General features: G+C 40.8%; 1 protein-coding gene and 1 long non-coding RNA gene across 6 annotated transcripts in view; both read right to left on the bottom strand.

Moving 5' to 3' along the window:
- LOC142582983 (uncharacterized) overlaps nt 1-240 on the bottom strand; it is a 52,081-nt gene extending 51,841 nt beyond the window's left edge. For both annotated transcript variants that reach the window (XR_012828527.1, XR_012828526.1), the window contains exon 1: nt 20-240. This is a non-coding gene — a long non-coding RNA (uncharacterized LOC142582983). The remainder of the gene's footprint in view (nt 1-19) is intronic.
- A 2,382-nt stretch (nt 241-2,622) lies between these two features.
- LOC142582977 (polyamine-transporting ATPase 13A3-like) overlaps nt 2,623-20,194 on the bottom strand; it is a 42,494-nt gene continuing 24,922 nt past the window's right edge. For 2 of the 4 annotated variants that reach the window (XM_075693173.1, XM_075693174.1), the window contains exons 19-30: nt 16,799-16,980; nt 14,915-15,016; nt 13,918-13,997; nt 12,278-12,430; nt 11,304-11,400; nt 10,444-10,516; nt 10,201-10,351; nt 9,310-9,464; nt 9,128-9,216; nt 6,037-6,120; nt 5,787-5,946; nt 2,623-2,985 (exon numbers count right to left, since the gene is read on the bottom strand). In XM_075693173.1, the coding sequence (XP_075549288.1) occupies nt 2,798-2,985; nt 5,787-5,946; nt 6,037-6,120; nt 9,128-9,216; nt 9,310-9,464; nt 10,201-10,351; nt 10,444-10,516; nt 11,304-11,400; nt 12,278-12,430; nt 13,918-13,997; nt 14,915-15,016; nt 16,799-16,980 (1,514 nt within the window). In that variant the 3' untranslated portion in view covers nt 2,623-2,797. Of the gene's footprint in view, nt 2,986-5,786; nt 5,947-6,036; nt 6,121-9,127; nt 9,217-9,309; nt 9,465-10,200; nt 10,352-10,443; nt 10,517-11,303; nt 11,401-12,277; nt 12,431-13,917; nt 13,998-14,914; nt 15,017-16,798; nt 16,981-20,194 lie in introns of those variants that run through there. The other 2 variants (XR_012828525.1, XM_075693176.1) reach the window with 2 other exon arrangements.

Genomic DNA, 20,194 nt, shown 5'->3' with positions numbered 1-20,194 from the left:
AAAAGGCATGCGTCCTTACCCTCAGAGGCTTGGTGAGCCAGAAAACGCAAAAACGAAAGACGGGTCGGGTGGCGACGCCGCCTCAAGGTTCCCGCACCATCTCACCTTAACCTCACTCATTTTTACCATTTTGACCACGTCTGCTCGGGCCCAATGAGTTATTTAGCGCTAATGATGGGCTACGTGGTGTTATGCAAGGGTACAATACTGAACTCAAGTTTTGAGCCACAACACCCAAATCGTGACGCTACTTCGGCGCGAAATTTAAAAAAAACACATAATAATAAAGAGAAAGAATTGTCGAAAATAATATATATATATGGCACAAGGGAGGATTGACCATGGTTCGCAATGGAAAAAGACCTTGCTTCCCATTAACTTGGTATATGCCTACATTTGTATAATAACGATTATAAATTTTCTTTTCTTTCTTTCTTTAAAGTGCCAATCTGTGACGAAACTGCTAGATTATGAAAAAAAAAAAGTGATCCAGTGTTAATAATGAGGAAAAGGTGTTTAACGTGAATGACGTACTCATGCGCAATCTGACACACTTCCTTTCGGGCATTATCAAACGATAAAATACTGATCACTGAGAGAGCAAGGCTTATACACGATATATAGGGTTGCTCTAAGTAGGTTATTCTTTCGGGATTATAGTTTAGGCAATAGAGGAGGAAATGGTCCAGTGATTCTATATCCCCATGACACACTTGAAGGTTTGATAGTGCAAACTACATGCTCATGTGCAGACCTAATTGTAGTATTTGCAACATTGTAACATCAAGGATAATCAAAACTTCGCATTGCCGAGAGGGACATGGCCAGAAATTCTAGGGGAACACTAAATGTCCGCAATCCGGTGCAGCAAGGAGCGGATCATTTTTTCGACCGAGTACTTCTTATCTTCATCTTGTTAGGTATGAGGTTAGGTATAAGAAAACATACCAGCCCACCAAGCACTGCACCTTTGCCAAGCTGTCTGCAATCTCATTAAGTGCTTGACCACAATGTCCAGGTATCCACAAAAACAGAATTTCACATGAGGTATAATGGAAAAGTATAGCAACCGGTATAGCATATAGTGAATTATTTGTGCTTTCTAGCGACAAAAGAACTGACAGGTAGTCTGCAAGCTATATTATGTGTGACACGTCGAATTTTGTATAGGTCAAACCAAATGGCCACAAATTTGGCCACAAAGATTGGAGTATAATCCGTAAGACAGATAGCAATTAAAGCTCCATGATAGTGTTTCAGAGCAAACGCCTATCGCCGATTTCGTATCTTTCTGTGAAGCGTCTGTGGGTATTACCTCGCATGAGGGAAAATCTTAAAATACTAATTCAAAACTCCGACTAGTGTCTGTTTGGCTATGAGCTTTGCATTCCTTGGATATATGTAATCAAATTTGCAAGTATTACATCCATTTATTGAAGTAGCACATTGAAGTGATTGTAGGTTAACATTTATTTTTGCTAGAAGATACTGTGTAAACACTACCCGAGGAACCTTGAATCTTGGCCACATAGAATAAAATAACCATAGAACATAGAATAAACCACTTATAGAAAATGGAAAAACCTGGCCTACTATGAAGCAGGAAGAGCAGTTTGTGTTACAGTGAGCAAATCCTCTTGGAAAAATTGTATGCTTTCTGTTGGAATTTGGTGAATGGTCCCAGTGCTTGCGACAATAGAGGGGTTGAAGGAAGAAAGGAGGGATTGTACAGTAAAGAACTGCAGCATTCTGCCTGAACAGAATAATGCGCGAGAGGTACGTAGGCCAGTTGGCCAATTACATCTGCACATGGCAGTGCCATTTTCAGGCAGGGTGCATGTCTAAAACACTTAAAAAGTAAACAATTAAAATAAACTGTTTCAGAAAGATTCGTATATGTGTTCATATGAATACATACACATATTTGGTTGTTAGAAGACGATAAAAGCTATTATGAGGCCTTGTTAAAACATGAATTTGGTAGCTTTTTACTTTCTTTTTTCTTCCCACAGATTTTTCATTTACTTAATTTGTTCTTGTTGTGCTCTTTGCTATTTTTTTGCAACATCTTTTTCTATTAACTCTGATCCTCTCCCTATTCTCTAGTCCTTTACCCTGTATCCTCTCCATGGCCAAAGGACAGTTCAGGCGTCCACTTAAAAGCAAGGCAGTTATGACACACATGGCCATTCCTTCTATCCCTCTTTTGTTCTTTTCTGTAAATACAATAAATACTAGCTACTACTACTACTCTTCATCTTGTTTCAATGAGTAATGCTAACTTTAGTCACATGCAAGAATTTTATTAGTGTATACCACATGCTGATACACAACAATCATTACATAAGCACAAGCAAATTTTCTTAGAAACAAGGTAACCTATAAAATTATAATTTTGTGCTCTTACCTAGCTTGTAGTTTGGTGGCTTGCCTTATTGATAATAAATGCTCAGCTGGTTATTAACAATTTCACCCATCACATTAAACATCCAAAACACTCAATTACATATTAGAAATTTCTATTTCTCTTCCTGACCATCAGTTTCAGGGACCTGAATTTTTGATAATAACAAGAAATTAAAATAATGTGACCTGTAAGTATAAATGAGAATGAGGCACAAGGCCAACTTATCAAAACAATTTTTATTACATACAAACAAAAATGCATGTGAATTATCATTCACATATGAATCACACAATGTTTTTATGTGCTACTTTGCATATTTCTTTTGGCCTGCATAACATGGCTGTTTAAATATGCCTCACACTTAAAGATTTTTCACAGCTTTATCTTTGGTTACTCGTGCCTCAAAGCTTCATTCTTGCGTTTCTTGCTGCTACCACGAAATGTGGAGAATGTGAGTGCGGGCCTACCCACCACACTCATTTCATGAATCTCTTCGTACTGAAACTTCATTTTCGCTGCTTGTTTTCCACTAGCAGGCAAGTTCAGGAGTTCTGATGATGGGTCATGTTCAGGAGATGCTGGAATGAAATAATCTGCATGGTGAGCATTGTGAATGCACACTGTGCTGTAGACTTGACACATCTTGCACTATATGCCATATTGAAACTTCTAAATGCGGTAGATGTATGATGTGATGTGAGAAATGTATGTCCACCGTTAACAAAAAAATTCGCTTCAATCAATCGATCAATCAATCAAATTGATTTTTCAAAGGAAAGTGGTACACATTGGATGAAATGCCCAATCACGCTTATATGCTTTGAAGTGCAGTTAGCTTGGAGAACATCAAATCATAAAGCACAGTTCCATAAACGGCCACTTACAGCTGTTCAATATTCTGGTATCTATGAGAGCAATTCCTGGGACAATGTTAATATCTGAACAGCTTGGCAAAAGAATTACTCAGATACAGATGTGTTCTTTATGTTACAGTAATGCTGACTCCACGGCATAGGCGCCAACGATGGGGTGGCAGAGACCTCCCCTCTCCCCCAAGTATCATTACCAGAGTTCTGTTACCCACATCATTTGAGGTTCCCTTTGAGTTTCCTCTATCTTTTCAGTTAAAAAGAGCCATATCCTATAGCGTGCAAGCGGGGGTGGCAAATCTGGACGGTGCAGTAGGCCTATCGCTGTTTGTAAACATGGTGTAGGTCTCCTAGGTCTCTTATGTAGGTCTCCATAACCTCCTATATAACTATATAGGAGGCTACGGTCTATATACAGCAACTCTAGCACGCCCGTCCCTACTTTCCCTGGTGCACAATTCTATTTTCCTCCTCAAGGTGCCTTCTTTCGGTACTCGCTTGCCTCGTGGCAACACACATAATCTCGCCGATTTCAGAAATGGGGCATGCACGTTTGCTTGTTAAAAATAAATAAATAAATAAACTTGCCATCCTGGTTTAATTGTGCTAGTGGATGCTTAGAAATGGGGTATGCACGTTTGCTTGTTAAAAATAAATAAATAAATAAACTTGCCATCCTGGTTTAATTGTGCTAGTGGATGCTTAGCGAAGCTGTTGCAAACCACCACAACTGCTGAGGGGGATATGCAATGCTTAATTTATGGTTCAGATGCTTATTTTGAGTGTGCTATTTGTTCAAACATATGCTGTTCTGTGTGCTGTATGGGCGATTTCAACGAATGCATGCACCGTTCATTTCACTTTGCTGAGCGCTTGTATAGCCTCTGCCTTACTGGAGTATGAGCCATTGCTGATGATGATAGATGCTTGTTTTGAGCTTGTTCTTTATTTAAACGTACACTGTTCTGCACATTGTATGCGTGACTCCAATGAATGTAGGCATTGTTCGCTTCACTTTGCTGAGTGCTTGTAGCCTCTTCATTACGAGGGGGATGAGCCATTGCATTTTTGCTTGCTGAGAGAGGTATGAACCATTGCTGATGATGATAATTTCTGCTCACAGACGGACACAAAAAATGCCGACCACCAAGAGGCTACAGCTTTCGTGTAAAATTTCATTGTGGCTAAGAGCTTACTGCATCATTGTTGGTGCGGATATGCATGGCTTTTAATTCATACTGTAGCTTTATTTCTGCAAATCCTCACAATACGAGGACAAGCCCATTAGAAGCGCCAGCCGCGGCTACTTTATCTGTATTTTTTCCCTTCAACACTTTTTTTTTAAATGTTTACTGTGGACACCATGCACAGATACCATATATTTAAATATATACATAGGACAAAGTTTATGATTTCTTTGAAGAGAAAAACGCAGCCGACCAATTATTTCTAATGGTGTGGATAGCTTATACCTAGAGAATGAATATGTTGCTGTACGATCACCTCACTTCAAATTGCCTTACGGACTTTTCTGACCCAGAAAAAAAACATGCAGGCTTCAGTGACCCCTTCGGCAGAGTCTTTTAGCAACGGCATATGAAATGCACGTGAATTGTGTGTCTCAGTATTGCTTCTCTTTCCAGCAGGCACTGCTGACGACTCATGAAAAATAAGAACTCTTTTAATAATTTACAACATTTATTAGGGTTGGAAACATCACCACTTGCATGCAGAGGTCTTAATTATATATGATTCACTCAGTAACAGAAATGAGACTAAGCCGGTTTCACTGGAAATCAGAATCTGCACAGCAAAAAAAAAGAAGGCTGCAGTTTCGCTGGAACAGCGGAGCAGTGTTAATGATAGCAAAGTATAAGACAATTCTTCCAAGTGAACAATTTTTCGAGGCCACATGAAGTTCAAAGTGAAACTGTTATCAAAGCTAATATATACACACACATACACACATACATGGGTGGGTTTCGGAAAGCTGATCCCCCTCCCCCCTCCGGAAAAATAAAAACTTTCCGCCTATGCTCCACGGAGAAATTGTCACAAAGCGTGTAGATTGTCACCCAAAAACAGTCTCTAATTCAAGATTTTGTTTATAAAAAATTAAACATAAGCCTTCTAAACAATATAGAGTTTAGAAATAGCATACCTAACTAGCTTAGCAATCACAAAAGCCAGAACTCCATTGTAAGCCTTTTGGATTCTTTGGTACTCTTAGTGTGCTTTTGTATGCTTGGCGGTTCGTGTCCCCTAACTTTGGGTTCCCTATTTCTAATCTAACTTGTATTACAACTCTTAAGAATGCCCACAAAAAGGCTTAAAAGCTTACGCATGCATCCACTAGCTTACCCACGTTTGCTGTAGGAAGCTGGCTTCACTACCTACAATGGCCTACAATGTTTTCTCGATTCCTGACAGCTTAAAGCACATTATGGCTTGAAAAAGAATGAACACAGTGCTAATTAATTAACAATAAATGCAGTTCTTATACTACTCACAAGCAGGCCCGTCCTCAGAGCTAACAGCAGTGCCGACAGGTGGCCATGAAGGATCGGCCATGAGGTCCCGTTCCAACTTCTCATATAGGTGACAAGGTCCCCTCCAGTTATGAAGCCATGGCATGACAAAGTTAAATAGAAACTGTTGAATCAAGAAAACCTGAAAGACATGGCATGAATGTGTATACCATATTTCTTAGAAAATTGCCTACAGTATCGTTATGTAAAAAGGGAAATGGAAAAATCTTACCTCCCATAAATATGAAAAAATAAAGTTGAGCAGAGACAGCACAAAAAGAAATGCATGGAACTCATACTGTGGGGCCTCCAAGAACTGTAAGAAAGAGAGCAAAGACAATTTTAAGAGTTTTTCATGTCAGTAGGTGAAATGCTAAAGAAAATTTTAAAAAATATATATGTATATCCCATGCTTGTGGCAATTGGTTTTTAAGCAAATTTGGCTTTTGCATTTGTGAGCAATGCTGTTCTTGTTTAAATATCTGAAAGTAGAGCACAGAGTAAAGTCGGACATGTTTTTCACTATGAGATGCCTCACTCAACGCAAACATGCCGTGCTCTGACAGCATGGATACAGCCGAGTGAAACCAGGGTCTATGACACAGTCACAAGCCACGCACTGAACCGAATTTATTCTGTACGAAGTGCTTCTCCAAGGTAATTAAAGAGAAAATTAGACATCCACCCATTCGTAGCGATCGCTACAAAGGAAACCCATATGGGTTCCTCGAAACAAAAGCCTTGCAGTTGGAAGAAAAATTTGTCCTGGCTCACGACTCGAACCTGGGACCACTGGCTTTCCGGGGCAGCCGCTCTACCATCTGAGCTAACCAGGGGGCTAGCAGATGGCAGGGCGAAGACAAATTTGTCAACAACTCGAAGCAAAAGCAAGATTTCGATGTAACAGTTCTGCGGAAACCCGCAAAGTGGAGAGAAGTGATAATTAAAGGGAAAATCAGACATTCATCCGTTAGTAGTAATTGCTACAAAGGAAACCCCGTATACGGGTGCCTTGAAATGTACCCGTATAGGGTCCTCAAACCCATACGGGTTCCTCCTGCTATCTGCTAGCCACCTGGTTAGCTTAGATGGTAGAGTGGCTGCCCTGGAAAGGCGGTAGTGCTGGGTTCGAGTACCAGGCCAGGACGAATTTTCCTTCAACTGTGAGGCGTTTCTTTCGAGAAACCCGTATGGGTTTCCTTTGTAGCAATTGTTACGAACGGGTGGATGTCTGATTTTCCCTTTAATTATCACTTCTCTCCATCTTGCGGGTTTCCACAGAACTATTACATCAAACTCTTGCCTTTGCTTCAAGTTCTTGACAAATCCGACTTCGCCCTGCCATCTGCTAGTCACCCGGTTAGCTCAGATGGTAGAGCAGCTGCTCCAGAAAGGTGATGGTCCCGGGTTAGAGTACTGGATCACGACGAATTTTTCTTCAACTGCGAGGCTTTTCTTTTGAGGAACCCGTATGGTTTTCCTTTGTAGCAATTGCTATGAACACGTGGATGTCTGATTTTCTCTTTAATTATTACTTCTCTTCACCTTGCGAGTTTCCACAGGACTATTATGTCAAACTCATGCTTCTCCAAGGTGTTTGTTTGCACCTGTAAGATACATAGTCCAATTTCGCCGTTAAGGCAGTGTTAACCACACAGCCTGCTTTTAAAAACGGAAGCCTACATTTATAAGTATTCTCAAGCATACCCCTTCTGCCAATGCTGCTAACAAAAAAAAAACCATCAGGAAGAAGCTTAAGCCCAGGACCTACTCCAATTTCCTCATTCAAACATTATGTGAAATGCAGGAATGCTCTTCATTAGACAACTGTTGAATCAGCTTGAATAAAATGGATGAATGTGAAAATTGAGTAAGAAATCGAAATTATAGCAATTACAGAAAGCAGCACTTTTACTTTGGGTCACAAATTCCTTCTAAAGATGTCCAGAAAATCAATAAATGTGAGAACAGTTGAAACATGTTTACAAATCCGTATAACTTCGCACCAAAAATGGATAGTATCATAATTCTGTAAATTAAGTTTGTTAGAGCACCTAAAGTAAACAAATATGATGCATAATGTGAAATTGCTACCTTATTTACAAAGGCTTAGCTAAAGTTGTATTTACAAATTATTTATATATCTTGAAGTGTTGCAAAATATATCAATTTAATCCACTTCAGATGACCCCATACATGCAGTAATCGCAGAATTGTGATAGATTTTTTAAAAATCTTGAGCTACACAGAGATAAATCCGACAAAAGTATATTTCAAATTTCATGTCAGTAATTCTGCAAAAATTGTTGGCCTAAATAAAAGATCTGCTTCCACCAAAAATCTATAGATATATTTTTTTTTCTTTTAAATGCACCAAAGATCATCAAATAAAGAGCGATAAAAGCCTCATGAGATCATGTGAAATATGGAATAGTGGCAAACTGACATGCGTGACGTGCACGCGATTTGAGTTAATCTCAGTGACTAATTTTTTGTCCTTTTGAACAACGACATGCGCCGTATGTAAAACAGTGCCTTCGCATTTATGATACTGAAGTACATCTGCTTAGATATATGTAATCCACTACAGGTATCTAGGAATATCCGTGGAACCAATGGGTACCTAAATATTGTGTGGTTTCATTGAGAGTGAATACCAATTGGCCTGAGAGAGACATAGCAAAGACAGACAGTACTAGAGAGGAACAAGAGAGGTGGTAATAACAGTAGGATTGTTAAAATGCAAGTTCTTCAATAAGAGATACTAAAGTAGATTGCTAATAGCCAATTGAAAACTGACGAAGCTTTAGCTCAGGAGCTCTTATCAAAATACATGGGAATGGAGAAAATGTTTTGATTGGCAACCACTGCACTGAAATTGATGAGGATTGTTGCACTTATAGGAAAGGTTAAAATCTGGTGTCTGTAAAGCAGATTTTTTATTGAAACAATAAGTTATTCTGGAATAGTTACCACAATGTGTATTTGTGCTTGAGAAAAATTCCTGAACTGAGTGGGGTAGCAAATCAGACAAGGTATAGTTAATCTCCCTGCCTTTCATTATCCCTCTGTCTTCATGGGCTGACTGCCAAATGGCTGAGTTTTACAAGCCATCAATTATCAAAGGCAAAATATTTTTTCCTGGTAGTAGTAATGAAAACCTTATCCAGATGTTCAGATAATTCATCACAACAGGACAAATTGAACCAGTTGTATCTGGAAAGTGAAACAGTACAATCACAACAAAAATCCCAGCATATTGGGGAGAACTCCAAGCAATGTGACAGCAGGCACTGTAGCAATATCTGGAGTGTTTCACTTACATTAACATACTTTCGTATGACCTCTGCTGGATACAGTATTACATATGACACAACAGCAAATTCCACTCCGACAACCACTAGGTACATTTCTGAAAACAAAGAGATAAACATTAAAACACTTCTCTCTTTTCTTTTCTGAGGATTCCTGCAGCACAGGACAAAGTAGCAAACCACTTGCGTACTGTTTGATATGATGCTCTTCCTGAAGGGTGGACCAGGAGAGAAAATGACTGCAGCGATCACATAGGACATGCAGTTCACACTCAAAACTGCAGTGGCCACGTAGGACTGCGGTGGCTGGTGCAACAAGTCTCTGTTAAACACAAAAGGCTTATACCTGCAAGAGACAGTGGTGCCACCATTCATTTTCTCCTTCGCATTTGTCCCTCTTGCTGTGCAAAATATACAACGCATAAATGCAGAGTGGAATAATTAAACTAATTTCAGAGCAAGTTTCACAAGACCACCCTAGGTTGTGAAGGCTGTGAGAAGTTGTGCACTGGTTCTCAGCTGAATAATAGACAAATATAGTATATTTAGAAACACTCATGTCACTGAGGTATTATAGGATTGATGAAGTTTTCCTTCAGTGCAAAATTTCTCACCACAACATGAAAAAATCAACATTGAGAAGTGTTCCGTGGCATGTGCAACAAGAAAATCATAGACCATTAAAAATAAATCAGTGGTTAGACCTGCCATGACGGCAGCCTTGGCACAGGGCTCAAGGTCCTCAAGCTTTCCAACAAGTTTCGGTCTGCGGTCAATCTCTGACTGACTGAGACAAATACAAGCATTAATTAATTAATTTGTTAGCACTTAACTTCACTAGTAAACTCAAGTTCACTGACAGATGTTCATTAATGTTCACTGAAGCCCGCTGATTCAAGTCCTACTTGCTCTGGACAATACTTAAAACTGCCAAAACAGCACTCCATGCAATCCTTGGCTTGCATGTGAACACATGCAAAATTACACTGCACAAATATACGCATTCAAATGATAGAATTACTTAAATGTTCATAACCACAGTTGACATAATGATTACCTAGATTACTGTAATACATGCTTACCATGGCTGCTGAATACAGAAGATGTAAGCCACGGTGTGAAATCCAGTTTGTATGATCACAAACGATAATATGGAAAAGAATGATACAATATTCGAAATGCTTTTAGGAGGAGCCCTCCTAGTGAGCGCAGGATATGGTCCAGTTGTTCCAACTATAAGAGTGAAAATAAAAGTGGTCTCATCAAACCAACAATGTTAATTAAATTGAGTATTATGTACAGCAACATTAATAACAATTACTCACATATCATAGGGGGAACAAGACTGATGAATACATCAATGAAAACGTAAGCTCCTTCAGATGGCTTTTGTCCATCCTGAAAACAGAGCAAATTTAAAGCAGAATGTAATAAGCGTTACACTATTAGGCACTTATTTAAGTACAACACGTTCCCATTATTAGGCACTATAATGTGAACATATAGCATGTTAACAAAGGGGGTGCTATGATGCCCAGCACCAACCAAATACATGTAGGCAATGTGTGCGCATGCATACAATAACTTTTGGCACCTTCACTGTTATACACTGTCCTGAGTTCTCCTCACAGTAGAAAGCTTTCAAAACATTGACCCCAGGTGGCACAGTGGAACATCTTAAATATGTTAAAAAGAAGCGAGAGAAAGGTATTATTGAGGAAAACATGTAATCTGAGTGGAATATTTCAAGTGTACTCTATTCAGGTTGTGCAAAAATTAACTGTGAACTTACCAACAAGGTTCCACAGTTCTTTGGGTCTGCACTGAAGGCCTTTGTGCATCCGAAGCAAGGAAGCACCGAGCTTCACACTTGCCTCCATATATCTGATTTACTGCCTTATTATGTTGGTTCATTTTTTGCTGCTTCTCTTTATCAAAATTTGGCTTGTTTGTTTATTTTGTTATCCTAGTTACACACACCTTTCATGTCTTTAGAACAGACCTCTGAATGCTGAAACCCAGCACAGCTTTAATTTTTATGCAGTTATCTTTCTTCCTTTTGCATTATAGTCAATGGTCAATGGTTGTTGTGTTACTGATGTGCTGGCATTACCCCTCATTACACAAACTCAGCAACGTTGAATACGTGCATTTTTCAAAGGTGCATTTGTAAACGTCTGCTCACCCAAAACAAGAAGAGCGCTCCCACCAGAAGCACAAAGCAGTAGCAGACCATGTAACGGAAGGCGCCAAATGTTGCAGCAAGTGTCGCCCGGCCTTCCCTACGAGCATGGAAAAGAAGATAGACATCACCAAAAAAAGGTACAAAGAAAGAAGTTAATTTCATAAAAAAAAAAAAAAAGCTGCATGACGTAGCTGGAAGCTTGTTGCAGAATGGCATCACGCTGTCATGGATATGTGGCGATAATGTCCAGGCTTGCTTGCAATGGTACCGAACGAAAAGCTGGAATCTGTGAGTTTGTTCTCGCTAGATTGCTCATTAAAATTTACTAACCTACATGGAAATATTGTCAGCTGGTATAGTGTGCTGTTTTTGCACTATCAATTGTGTTTCTGTTAAAGATCTTTCCAAATACTCATGCCAAGCACTGTTGCTACATCATACACCTGAATGGTGATAATAGTTGCACCCATGATTACAGTAATATACAAAATGATTGCACTGGTGTGTGTGTCCCCTCTACCCTTAAAATTTAGACAGATATCGTAATTCTTTACACATGCACTTTAACTGTCTTTGTATAAGCAATATATTTAGATAAAAGGGCCTGTGATTATTAAATGCACAGTGTTAAAAGCAGCATATATACAGGTGTTTAAATGTCAAATTTTACATATAGTAACAGATCTCACGATTTCTTATCTAGATTAATGTACACAGTTTCACTGGAGTATACAAGCAAGAACTCTTCACTGAAAACATAAGTAAGCACCACAATTCAACTAAAGGAAACTGTGATGTGGTACCAAACTGCACAACCACAACAACATTACTTATCACCTAGTATATCACTATAGTTCCACTATCAATATACAAAGATGAATAGACAATCTTATAAACATCTTTTTCTTCCTCATTGGCATTGTAAACATAGGAAATGTGACAACAGAGCTGGAACATGAACCAAGTGTCCCCACCTTATCACATCAATCATGCACTGGATGTTTTGACGTTGAGCGGTGAAAGGGGATGCCACTGACGCCTCAGCCACAGAAAGGGAGACACCGGCATGAGCTGCCTTGAGCGCTCCACAGTCATTGGCACCATCCCCACACATTCCAACCTGGTGCCTGAAAGTAGCCAGCAGATATTTTACAAAATATTACATGAACGCAGCACTGTAGAAATGCATGAAAGCTGCATGAAGAATGAAGCGTAACGTACACATAGTATAAACCCTATTGCAAAGGAAGTAACTCAGCTTTTGCAAAGCATAGCCAATTGGCCTTTACTTTCTTTTGTAATAAAGTCTATTTTTCGCAAGTCTCGCATCGCATGTGCATCCTTTAGCGATTAAGTGCATTTTGTTGTATGAACCGTCATATGCACCCAAGTCAATTTTGCTCCATACAGAAATAGGTGCATAATAGTACTTCTAATGAATGTTCCATGCCTTCCACTTCTATTGAATTGTGTTAACACTAAGTGTCAATTAGATTATGTTCTGCATGCTTCATCATCACATTTCACATTATCATTGTTACTTTGAGAGTGCGTTTCATTTGGCCATTCCCACCCTGTAACTGCTCAGACAGCCAATAGTATCATTAAATGAACAAATAAATAAAACCAGACAAAGTGTCAAAGCTTGCACCAGAGTGTGCTTTCACAAGTGCATACACTAAAGTATCGCTATCTCATGTGCAACTGTCTAAAGAGGACAGGTCCCTATTTTGTAAAAATGCCCCACTAATAGTGTCAGATGCCAGTTCAGAAATACCAAGCAATGTACACCTTGTTGTTGCAAACTTAGCTGCCCTGATCTGCACTGAATTTACATTAGGCATCCCAGAATTTTTCGGGTCGTCTCCAATTGGCATTTTTGTGGCTGCCTATTCTGTGTAACTAGCTTCCCAGTTTAGCATCATGGCAGAGGAGATGGTCAAAGCAAGGAATAGACAATGTTAGTACTAGTGACAGTGAAAGCAGAAAATAGGTAACTATCAAGACGAAATGTGGCATTGACTGACATAAGAGCTTGTCATGCAGGAAGCGCAGATACACATACAAAAAACATCACAAAAAGAAATGTGTGCCTTATGTGGACACACATTGTGCACTGGTATCAGGAACAGCCCGCACACGCCTTTGATAACGCTACCTCCAGGATTGATGGCCCACCAATAGCGTTGTTTTTACATTGTGAACAAAAGCTGGTGACTGTCCTGCGCTACTGCATTAAAATAAACATCTCATATATGCTACATGACCAGACAATATTACAGCGAACTCCAAAAGCCTCTGCATTTTCTTTTTTTTTCTAAAATCTCAAACCCCCGGACATAAGCATCTGATGTTGCAATAAGAGCACAAGTAAAAGTAAGAAATGTTCCAAGTTAAACTAAGCATAAAAGAAAGCCTGTAAAATCAGGCTGTAACAACACTACTAGCACTACACAATGTCAAAGGAAAACTTGATTAAGAAATGTTTTCAACGATGCCCTGACCTCAGTTTCATGCAGGCTTCGTGCAGCCAAGAAACATGACTGGTGTAGTAGCTCCCACATGAAACACTACTGCACTACAAGTTATCAAATCAGGGCTGACAGTACTTTACCCAATGTCCTGCAGAGCCTCAACGAGTTGCAACTTTTGCTCAGGTAGCATCCTGGCAAACACTTTGCCTTTGTGAACAAGCTGGAAAAAAATAAATAAATAAAGGAAGTGCATAAAGATTTAAAAAATGAAAATAAAACCTTGTTGTTAATGTAATGCCAGTTACCTTTGCACAAAACCATTAAAATCTAGTGCAGCTCAATATAACTGCATCTGACACATCATTAATTGCATGTTTAAAGCAATTCACGATGTGACAGTGTTTCTGACATGCTGTTTCCCTCCCACTGAATGCTGTGCATTATATCCTTGATTTAGCAGTGTGTTTCTACACCATGTTTTCCATTTCAGAGCTGTTACAAATCAGACACCTCTTTATAGCTTCTGTGAGAAGCAAAATAAAGAAGGTTTTTTTTTTACATATTGAGGTATCATATAGTAAAGTGCAGTCAAGCACTCCATGATTCTAAGGGTTTTTATACAGCCTTAAATCAGGTCATCATGTACAAGTTTCAATATGAACAACTGCTTTCAAGCACACTTTTACTATATTCGGGAAACGCGGTGGCTCAGTAGCTTTCGCATTCTCCTTCCAAGTATGACATCATGGGGTCGATTTCTGGCCACTGCGACAGCGTTCTGATGGGGCAGAATGCAAAAACGCTTGTGAATAGCATACACGTTAAATAACTTATGGTAGTCTACATTAATTTGCATGAGCTCTCCGCTACGGTGTACTTCATGGCACAGCTCGATTTCGGGACATTCAACCCTGCAATAGAATGTTTATTTTGGGGGTCTGGAATTTGGAGGAAAATAAGTGCTAAAGTTTGAGGTAGCATGAAATGCTAATGCAATTTTGGAAACTTTGTACATATAAGAATATAAAAAAAAATTTACATTTTTCCTAGAAATGATTTGAGATATACTGTAGCGCAACACTAAGAAATGCATTCCTTTAGGGGGGAAAAAATAAAAAGGGTGACAGGAGTCCTCACCTTCCTAAAGAGAGTCTTGTCATGCAGCCGAATGAGGTTAAATGTTCTACCATCAGCTGCCAAATGGTAACTGCAGTCCGAAAGCAGTGGCACAGCAATATCCTGAAAATAAACACAGCAATATTCCTTGTTTGCCTAAGCATTAAAAAAAAAGGCACAAAGTAACTTAGCCTCCTGCAAGACCACTCCTAAAGTCGACTGGCCCTCTGTACCATCTGATATGATAGATAACGTACAGGCGGTACGCAGTGATGTCATAGTGGCTGCCATAATGTCACACAGCTGGCATGAGGAAAAGCCATTGATTCTGCAGAAGCTGAACGGAGGACACAAAACACAATAATATAGAATTCATGAACATCATGTAAGTATAGTCTCTATAATGTTTCAAGACACTACCAGTAAGCTGGGAAAACAAAAAAAGAAATGCAAGAGTATATTCAGTAGCCTGTAAACAGCTATAAATATGTTGGAAAGCAGGTGCGGCTCCTCTGCTAATTCAAAAAGTAATATAAAAGGCCTGCTGTAATTAAGCATGGAGGATTTACTATCAAATCGCTTTGCCCCAAAATGTGACTCATCCTTCATATAAAGAAATTACTAAGCTCCTGGGTCTCATTTCTTGTGCATAGGCCTATGACACACCCAAATAAACTGACTCTTCCCACCTATGCGTGAACAAAATGTACTGACGACAGCCAAGGGTGTGTTTGTGATTGCTCCATGGCAAGGCATATTCCATCTCAGCAGGCTGTTTGCAGGACACTAGTTCAAGTGTAGTGGGTGATGTCTCACCAGTTGCAGCACACCTGCACCTCAGACCTCACCACCCTCTTCTGTTATAAATCAGAATAGTATACACAACAGCTATGGTTCATATTTATTGTGCTCAAATGTCTTTTCAAACTTTATGAGCTTGCTTTCATCTTCTAGTAAGTGTTAAGATTCTTGTTGTGAAGTTAGAACACTATTTTAGAAGCGCCAAGGCTCCAGGTGATGACATCCTAAGCCATGAACCGACAGGCTCACTGAGGAGCCACTGTGATGTGTTAACTAGCTATAGCCAGAAAAGGCCTTAAATCCACGAAAACAAAAATTCCTTTAATTAATACCAGCCACAAGTTGTGCTTCTGCAACCTAGGAGGTCAGATCACTTTTGTATATTATGTGTAACTCCCATTGTCACAGTGAGTATACTAGACATTGGATGCAGCACTAGGGCCCACAGGGAAGTAAACTGTTGACAAAATGTTGCTCTTAATAGAGAACAAATTTTGTATTAATTACGATTACAATAGTATTGATTACTTTCGAGCATGGCATAAAATTTATAAATGCAATGATGTTGTAGCATTTTCTTGTAGTTATCATGCCAAAGAGAAGGATCAAGAGCGATCTGCTCGCAGGGGAACAAAAAAGGAAGCTTATGTCATGAGTGCAGGGTACACTATAGTATAGTGAAGGCGTACAATGAAAACGTCTAACGCATGGTCAAGTTTACTGGCCCCAGCAAACACCAAAAACATGCTTGCATGCAAGATAAGACAACATGTGGTTAATTTCAGATTGATAAGGCACAACAGGCACTGTATAGACTGTATAGGCTGCAATTCTATGTATAAACACATGCATAGTTGAGGATAAAATTCTGTTAAGCATGAGTGTTGCGAGAAAGCTGAATTTCATTCATTCCAATGCACACAACCAGGAACAGATCAACCGGTGCGATGTGGTGCGCCCATGCAAAGCTTCAGGCTACAATATCTGATTCCAGGTTAGATGCATAAACAGCAAAGAAATTCTATCCCATTTCTGCAACACTGGTCCACAAAGTTTTGTACCCATATGTACCAAGAGACAATCAGCAATTGTTACTTAGCGTACATCTGCTGATGCTTTACAGGAAAGGGGAATCTTTTCACTCAGGCCAGGCAGCTTGACGTAGCTGTAGACAGCTTTTATGGTTCCGTGCTGAGCAGCTTCAGCTTCAACTTGAATGACTGCATCGGTTTCCGTTATCATGTTGCAATCCCTGGCCACTGCCACCGCTGTCAACAGGTTGTCTCCTGAAAAGCCACAAAATGGAAAGAAAACAGATTGCACAAGTTAATATGAACAAGATCTACTATGCAGTGGAACATCCGAATGCTTTGGACTCTTGGGCAGACGTGTGGCAGTCTGCAAATTACACATGCAGTGGCATGCTCAGAGTTTGTCACCTTAGATGAGCACAGTTCTTGGATAAATTCATCACAGCAATGCACTTCATAAAAAGCATGGAAGGAGGAGGTGCACAGTTCAGTACTTGTTGCTTGTCTGATCAGCATGCATGGTTATCAGATGCTGGAATCAAGTTAAAACCCCTCAGATGGTCACTTTGCAAGTGCCAGGTATGCCAGATTAATGCCACACCTGTTATTTTTTTTTCTTTTTTCATAAGTGAGTGTAATATTAGGGGTAGTCATGTTGGGCAGTCACTGCCTCTGAAACTTCTCCAATACTTCCATCAAATCAAACTAAGTTGTGAGAGTGAAGAACAGACAATGTTCATCACTCCTTCTGGCTGCTATTACTACAGATATCTTACTTTCAGAACCACGACAGTGCCCGAATATTTTCAACGCTTCACATCACGACTACTAGAGGGCACTACTGGAGTCGTCAGTATGATAGACGATGTACTAGTCTTCGGCAGGGACCATGAGGAGCACGACCAACACCTAGCTGCCACCCTGGCTCCCCTAAATCAAGCAGGAGTCACTCTCAACGAAAATAAATGTTAGTTCCGAGTGTCTACAGTCAAGTTCCTTGGAGTCGCCGTGAACGCGCAAGCAATTTCACCAGACCCAGATAAGGTTGAGGTTATCATGGACCTCCCACCACCAGTCGATAACAGTGGTGTTTGCCAATGGCTTGGAATGGCTAACCATGTGGCCTGCACCAAACCTCTCTGACATCTCTTCACCCATTCGTTCACTCTTGATTGGTTTTACAGCCAAGGACAAGATTTCACCTGCATCAAGTCATTGCTTAGCTCCGATACATGTGTGGAAAAGTACAACCCACATTACCCGACTATAGTATCGGCTGATGCAAGCTCTCATGGCCTGGGAGCCGTCTCGCTCCAGGACCAACCTTCTGGAATTTGACATGCTGTGGTTTATGCTTCAAGGTCCCTCACTCCCACAGAAGGATGCTACAGTCAAATGGAAAAGGAGTCTTTGGCTGTCACATGGGCTGTGACTAGGTTCGACCAGTAGCTTCGTGGTCTAAGCTTTGAGGTCGAGTCAGATCATCTTCCCTTTGTAGCCCTGCTTTCGAGCAAGGACCTGGAAGACTTGCCACCTTGAGTAAAGGGAATGCGGATCAAGCTGATGCGCTATCAGTACATCGTAATATATGTACCTGGGAAACTCTTAGCTAAGGCCGATATACTACCATGAGCACCCTGCAGCTCACCAAACTCGAAAGCCGTTAGCAACTTGGACATTTTTGTAGGTGAGATCTTCAAGGATTTACCTTGACTAGTGGCAAGTCAACTAGACGATATCTATCATCTTCAAGGTCAGGATGGAGAGTGTACCTCAGTTTTGACATACTTTGATAGAGGCTGGCTACCCAAGAACAGAGTACAAATCCACATAGCACTGTACCGGAAAGAGAGAGACAGACTGAGTGTATACGATGGCTTGCTTTTGTTGGATTGCCGTATTGTCATTCCATCTGCAAAATGCCAGGACATCCTCATACTGCTGCATGAAGGGCATCAAGGGGTCCGCTGCTGTCAAGAACACGCCCGAGAGTGCATTTAGTGGCCAAACTGAAATGTGCATATTGAACGCCTTGTGGCTCTATGTGTCAAGTGTGCCAAAACTCGAGTTGTGTGTTCCGAGCCACTGATACCAGCTCCCATGCCGGAAAGGTCGTGGTAATGCCTGGGAATCGACCTGTTCCAGTTTAAAGGACGAAACTATGCCCTGATCGTCGATTACTGCTCCAGATTCCCTGAAAGTCACACTGAGGACTACGTCAGCACCAGCGGTCATTTCTGCGGCAAAGAGTTGTTTTGTTCACTTCGGGATTCTAGAAGCTGTTCGGACAGAAAACAGACCTCAGTTCATGTCCAAAGGTTTCGCCGAGTTCATTCAGTCTTACAGATTCCGCCATGAGACATGCAGCCCTTGTTACCCCAAGAGCAATGATGAGGCAGAGCGCGTGGTGTGGACCATGAAGGATGTACTTGAGAAAAGCTCTGATCCATACATGGCCCTTCTTGCTTGGCAATAATAGATTCCGCCATGAGACATGCAGCCCTTGTTACCCTAAGAGTAATGATGAGGCAGAGCGCATGGTGTGGACCATGAAGGATGTACTTGAGAAAAGCTCTGATCCATACATGGCCCTTCTCGCTTGGTGAGTTACAGCTGGAGTTTTGGGCGTCTCTTCAGCACAATTACTGAAGGGACAGAAGGGACGCCTTTTGGGACTGCCAGAACGACTTCTGCCGGCATTGCCAAGTCACAGGGAATTCAGGGCATAGGAGCGTACGGCCAAGGTGCAACAGGCAAGAAACAACAGTTGGTGTCACAGCGCATGCCCTCTGAGTCCTCTGAAACCATTAAACGTGTGGATCAAGGACATTGGTTGCAGCGGTCGTGTCCTCAGTCCAGCTCAGTGACCTCGATCGTATGTGGTTGAGACTCCTAGCAGCGTTCTGCAGAGGAATCGTTGCCACCTAGTGCCTTTCTCAGCAGACCAGAGTATCCAAGGACTGGCAGCAGCCTCGCTGTCGACACCAGGAACACCACTACAAAGTTCTTCCTGCACGTCGCCTATGCGACCTGTGCCCACACCTCCTTAGCCTGAAATACAGGGACTGCCTGTGGAAGCAAGTTGGCCTCAACATAAGGAACGGAAGAGAATGTGGTATGGTCGTGCAGTGAGACCATTGTGCAGGTTGAATCTGTAGCTATCTTGGGAAGGAAGTGGTCACCGCCTTGTGCTTGAACTTGCAGTTACAAGATGGCGTGGAGAGCAAGGGAGTGGCACCTTGCAACATGTATATATATTTAACGAGTAGAGAGCAATAAAGGTTCTTCTTGTTGTTACGGGTAGTAGTCACTCATGTCATCATTCGAAGCCCCTGAACACTTTCTGAGAATTTCCATCCCTCCAAAACCTTCAAGGTCTGAGAATGATTCTTCAAGGTTTCAAAGCTAGGCCTGTATACGGGGACCTTTATAAGATGTGAACCCAACAAGTGAACGGTTATGCTGCGCT

The sequence above is a fragment of the Dermacentor variabilis genome, chromosome 5 (assembly GCF_050947875.1).
Source record: "Dermacentor variabilis isolate Ectoservices chromosome 5, ASM5094787v1, whole genome shotgun sequence".
Taxonomy (NCBI): domain Eukaryota; kingdom Metazoa; phylum Arthropoda; class Arachnida; order Ixodida; family Ixodidae; genus Dermacentor; species Dermacentor variabilis.
Note: the sequence above shows the minus strand (reverse complement) of the source record. Positions and strands in the feature narration are given on the sequence as shown.